This window comes from Rhododendron vialii, chromosome 7a, assembly GCF_030253575.1.
Source record: "Rhododendron vialii isolate Sample 1 chromosome 7a, ASM3025357v1".
Classification (NCBI taxonomy): Eukaryota; Viridiplantae; Streptophyta; class Magnoliopsida; order Ericales; family Ericaceae; genus Rhododendron; species Rhododendron vialii.
Window position 1 is genome coordinate 39,840,372 of NC_080563.1, and position 5,574 is coordinate 39,845,945.

The 5,574-nt window shown below is 37.5% G+C and overlaps 1 protein-coding gene and 1 non-coding gene across 3 annotated transcripts; both read left to right on the forward strand.

The window, feature by feature from the left end:
• Nucleotides 1–319: 319 nt before the first annotated feature.
• Nucleotides 320–391, forward strand: TRNAD-GUC (transfer RNA aspartic acid (anticodon GUC)). The gene has a single exon. It is a non-coding gene; the product is annotated as a tRNA-Asp (tRNA).
• Nucleotides 392–470: 79 nt separating this feature from the next.
• On the forward strand, nt 471–5,370 carry LOC131332507 (NEDD8-conjugating enzyme Ubc12-like). Of its 2 annotated transcripts, none has more exons than XM_058366791.1 (6): nt 471–613; nt 1,885–1,992; nt 3,028–3,136; nt 3,833–3,911; nt 3,996–4,112; nt 5,138–5,370. In XM_058366791.1, the coding sequence occupies exons 1-6, from the start codon at nt 484–486 to the stop codon at nt 5,270–5,272; spliced, it is 678 nt and encodes a 225-aa protein (XP_058222774.1). In that variant the 5' UTR covers nt 471–483; the 3' UTR covers nt 5,273–5,370. The 2 variants fall into 2 exon arrangements, with proteins under 2 accessions (XP_058222774.1, XP_058222775.1); XM_058366792.1 differs by having other exon boundaries at nt 5,154–5,284.
• The last annotated feature ends 204 nt before the right edge of the window (nt 5,371–5,574 follow it).

Consider the following 5,574-nt stretch of genomic DNA (forward strand, 5'->3'; position numbering starts at 1 on the left):
ACACAACAATCCAAATACAATCTCTCGAGTCTCACATACTTATGGGATCCACACATACTAGTGCGTATGGGTCCCACATGTATATAAGAGGTTATGTTTGGTTTTGTATTCCTCGCAATATCCAACTAAGATAAAATTTATTTACAATATTTTAAGAAAACTGAGCAGTCCAAATCATCTTTGCGGAACCCGAATTGAGCCCCGCAAAAAATTTGTGGATAGCACGGTTGGATTAATAAAGGAAAATCCTGCACATGTCCGATTGTAAATTATAAAGTAATGATTATTATTAATTATTTCCCAACACAGCGTCAACAAAGTCGTTGTAGTATAGTGGTAAGTATTCCCGCCTGTCACGCGGGTGACCCGGGTTCGATCCCCGGCAACGGCGATAACCATTCATCATCTTTTGCTTTTTGGGTTAGACATGGGCCTTTCCAACCCTGATCGCTGATCTAATACTGAAGATTCTCTATAAATATTATGGGACTCTCTCTCTCTCTCTCTCTCTCTCTCTCATGTGAATCTATCATAATCTCTCGGAATCAACAAAAGGACGGAGAAACATCTTCAATCCAATCCCTCTGTTCCTCTGCGGTTTTTCCTCGAGCGGGTTAATAGCTTCCTTTTTATCTCTCTCTCTCTCTCTCTCTCTCCGCAGTTACGCCTATTGTGTACGTCGGAATCTTTAAATTTTTGGTACATGGATGTGGTTACAACTTACATGTTGCTTGTTAACAAGTAGTAGTATATCGTAACGTTATTAGTTTGCAGTACGATTTTTCTACATGAACTCTTGGCGGAACTAGGATTCGAACTCGGAGGTGGCGGCCGAAAAGGTTTCATATAATCCATCCATGGGATGTTCGATGATTTGATCTGCAAACCGAGACTTAAAAAGGAGATGTTGTACTCGTTAAAACCAATTTTACTCTTGGTCTACTAAATTTTGGTGGGTTCTTTTTGGACACATGATAGTTTATGCCTTATGGTTGCATTATGATACCATATGTCATTGTTTTCTCGTGATGTTTATTGACTCCATTCTCTGGGTGGATTATCTCTTTATGCACAAAATAAGTACTTATTTTTTGAACTAAGTGATGTATTGTGAGAAAATGACTTGTCTCGTAAAGAGGGAAATAAGTACTTAAAAAATAAGAATCTTAGCGGAACAGGGCTAGTTTGAGCTGGAATCAAGTTATTTGTCATGGTATGCGAGAAAGGCACGCTTTCGAAGTCATATACTCCTGTCATAGGCCTTGTCCGCACAAATAGTGGAGAACATGGGAAAGCTACAAATGCATACTACTCTTCAAGTTAATGAACCTTTTTCAGTGCTCTATGAATATCAGATTTTTACGTAGATTTATTATATGCACAGAGTGACTTGCTCAAGAATTTTGAAGCAAATAAGTAGCTCTAGTTTACTGCCAGATGAATAAACCACCATGAGCTCATACGAGTGTTTCGACTGCCCTATCTTTGGCAGAAAAACAAGACGTACTTCTATTTATCTAGAACAACTGCCATTTTGTGACTTTTGCCCTATCTATCCCGTCTTTCAGCGGGCTTCCCATAGGGGATTTCATTTAGGAGGCCTAACTTCCATTCTATCGTCGGACTTTGACAGTCTTATAGGGAAAAATGGAAATGGCGGTTTCAATTGTTCTGCTTTTGAGACCTTTTTCTTGCGGTGATTTAAAGGATCAAAGTATTTTTGTTTACAGTGTGTCCAGTGTCCAGTGTTCATCTTTTTGTCTTTGTACAAAGTATTTTCTCCTTCTTGTGAAATGATTTTGCACTTGGATATTACTTGAAACAAAAGCAGCTCTGTTTGATGCTGATCAATGTTTCCTTTCTGTTCTTTCTTCTTTTTCCTAGGGATAATGATCCGACTATTTAAAGTTAAGGAGAAGCATAGGGAACTTGCTGAAAACGGGAAGACAGCAATCAAGAAGCAAAGTGCAGGAGAATTACGTCTTCATAAAGGTTTTTGTTCTCGTTCCCTTGTTAGGAATAACGTCTTCTTTTTGACCTTTACTATAAGGAATATATTTGTTTTAGTAGTTGTATCAGTCCATCCTGAGTTACTGACAAATTTATATCAATACAAGTTGTCCATTTTGGTAGTTTAGGCGGTGTTTAAGCTTGATTGTACTTTGTAGTGTTCTATTAGGAAGTAATCTCTTGATCGGCCTTGAGGTGTGGGTATTGTTCCAATTACATTGGACACCGCTTGTTTCATTGTGTTTTTGTACGAAGATGACCTTTAATAAGGTTGAAGCTCGAACTTGCATTTCATTGATATAGGATATGGCAGTTTTTATCTCCTGATAATATCATTTGGTATACCACAGAAAATCAGTTCAAACCTTGTAGCTATGGGAAGACGTAAAAGTTTGTATCTTACCCCTTGTTATTGTCTGATATTGTCTTTTTGATCTTCTTATTTTTCCCGAAGAATCAGAAGTTACTCTTTAGCAGTTCGAATGAAAAGATTCATGAGGTCATAGTACATCGATGACGTTTCTTGTCCACAATGGAACCTATAATTCTCATGGTGTGATCTCAGAAAGTATTCATGTCTTGAGGGACTATTGTTTAGTGATGCTAGCCTCATGATCGGGAGTTGCGACCATACATTTACGTATAATAATCGGGTGAGGGTATCGGAGATTTTTTTCAGAATTCTTGCAGAGGGTTTCCAAGGGCACCCTATTATGATGGTAAGGGAAAACTTTGAATGGAGATGATGGAATGTTGACGAGGTTTGCTTTCTTGAACAGTGTATGGGGTAGTCTGTCATATCAGTTTCTTTTAAATCTGCCTGTTGTGTGTACTCTAACCTTGTGTTTGCAAGTGCACGAACTTCCGGCTGATGATCTACTTGAGCATCATCAGAATTTACCGTTCTTGCCACAATTCTAAATGGATTTCCTGTTTTTGTTTGTCTCTATCAAATCATCTTCTCATACCTAACCACAACTTCATTTTGCATTGCTTTTTTTTTTCTTCCTCCTGTAGATATAAGCGAATTAAATCTACCGAAAACATGTAGCATATCATTCCCTAATGGCAAGGATGATCTGATGAACTTTCAGGTCACCATACGGCCCCGTGAAGGGTATTATAGGTACGTAACTCTTTCCAATCTCAACTGTTCATCATGTACCAGATAACTAATCACCTTGTTATCTCTTTTCTCATTAGCTAATAGGTAAAATATTTCCTGGGGCTTTTGATATACTATATTGCTGTCTTAGAGCATCTCCAATCCTAAGCCGTTTCCTTTGCCAAAGCCATAGCTTGGCACAATCTCACAAACCTTTATCTATTTCATTTACTTGACTGAGTTTTTGGATCCTGCTCATGTATGACAAGATTTGGATATGATCATAGAAATGAGTCTCTTCAAAGTTCAAGTGAACCAGACTATTCTTTTTTTTTTTGGCTGTTCAAAACAAGACTTTTTTATGACATTTCTGCAGTGATGGGAATAAAGACACATTTGATTGTTAATTCTCTATCGTCTCCAATAGAAAGGCCCACAGTTCAAAGTATGGCTTTGCCAATCTTGTGCAAACTCAAGCCAAATAAATTTGGCATCTCTCTTTTGATGCGCTTTACAAAATTGGCTCGAGCCACATTTTCCCCTAACGATCTCTTTCAGCATTAACATTGTCAAATAGTGGAATTCGGACGTTGTGGCTAAGGATGTGGTTTCGAGAAACCATTGGAGATGCTCTTAGTATTCTTCTTTCTCCATAATTGTGCATAACTTTTGTCTTTCGTGGATCTTCACATTTATTTCTGTATTGCCTGATTCTAGAGGTGGTCTCTTTCTGTTTTCATTTAAAGTCTCCCCTATCTATCCTCATGAAGCTCCAAAGGTCAAGTGCAAGACAAAGGTAGACAAAAAAAACTTAAACTTCCCATTTTTCATGTCAAATTAATTGTCAATGTCATTTTGTATTTTCGTCGTGTTATTGCAGGTTTACCATCCCAATATTGACATGGAAGGAAATGTTTGCCTCAACGTTCTCCGAGAAGACTGGAAACCTGTCCTAAACATTAACACCATTGTTTACGGCTTGTATCACTTATTCACGGTATTTTCTCGGTCTCTTAAAATGATAAGTGATAACCCATCTCTTAATATGATAAGTGATAACCCATTCCATCAAAATAGAATACGATATACTGTCATCCAATAAACTTGTGATATATGGCTCGTACAAAAAAACTTGTGATTTATGGATTGTACGAGTCATATCACCTCTCTATTACTTCTTTTCTTGGCCTTTCTGTGTTATCCATCCCTTGAAATACGTGCCCCGTTTTTATGGATATCACCCATTTATGGTGGTATTTTCTCGGTCTTTGTTTGATGACCCATAATCCTAAAACAAATATCATCTATGATAACCAAATATCATAGTTTTATGGCTGGTATCATCGTTTTACTGTATTTTCTGGTTCTTCGTATGATAACCATATTCTTAAAAACACCATTATTTATGGGTTACGGGTCGCATCATCGATTTATTGTTGGGGATTAAAAAAAAATACTAAAATTTACGAAGTATTATTTTTTGGTAGTCTCGTAATAACCAATCACGAAACATTGACATGATTCTGTTTATGGAAAAAAAACCCACATAATTATCGTTGTCTAATCATTGTCTACACTGTTTACAGCTTGTATAATCCATTTACTTAATCTTCTTGGCTGGGGTGGAGGTACGTAGCTGGCGGTGTACTAGCAACCCCAAGGAAGTATATAATTTGAAGCAACTATTTATGTCTATTTCAAAGACTATTATATAAATACGAAATTACCCTAGATAATCGTAAATAAGATTATGTTTTTGATCTTCAATTCGGATAATGAATTACACGTACAAGAAAGAAAAAGATTATCTGATAACGAAGTTGGATTTTTTTGTCCGTAGAAATTTGTCTTTGTCAACTCGGCCGCTCCTATATAATGATCCTGGCCGCGCCCGGCCCGGTCTTCTAATCATAGCCAATCGCAGATCAATGCTTATTTAACTCTCTCTCTCTCTCTCTCTCTCTCTCTCTCTCTCTCTCTCTCTCTCTCTCTCTCTCTCTAAATATGCTGGTGTTGCTGTAGGAACCCAATCACGAAGATCCCCTAAATTCCGAAGCAGCTGAGGTGCTGAGAGATAATCCGAAAATGTATGAGTCCAATGTGAAAAAAGCAATGGCTGGTGGTGGTTATGTGGGCAACAACAACTACTTCCCTTGATGCATGTAACTCTGAAAGACTTTCATCAGGCCAGGGGCGGAGACAGTGAAGGACCAAGGGAGTCACGTGTCCCCTCCTGGATTCTAATCACCGGCTGCATTTTTACAGTCATCCAATACTAGACATGTGTATGCTAAATGTGTTCATGGGATAACGTTGTAGTAGTGACAGATGCATTATGCGTAGGAGTACATTGTAGTAATATTATGGAACTCCTGTAACATAGTTATTTTTTAAGATATTCATTATAAATATTTGGTAACACTTAAATACACATATAAAAAATAGTCGAATAAATCAAT

Coding starts and splice junctions, on each gene's coding strand:
- LOC131332507 (XM_058366791.1), top strand. CDS start 484: ATGGGACTCTCTCTCTCTCTCTCTCTCTCTCTCTCATGTGAATCTATC. Junction 3,137..3,832: donor CCCCGTGAAGGGTATTATAG/GTACGTAACTCT, acceptor GCCTGATTCTAG/AGGTGGTCTCTTTCTGTTTT. Junction 4,113..5,137: donor GCTTGTATCACTTATTCACG/GTATTTTCTCGG, acceptor GTGTTGCTGTAG/GAACCCAATCACGAAGATCC.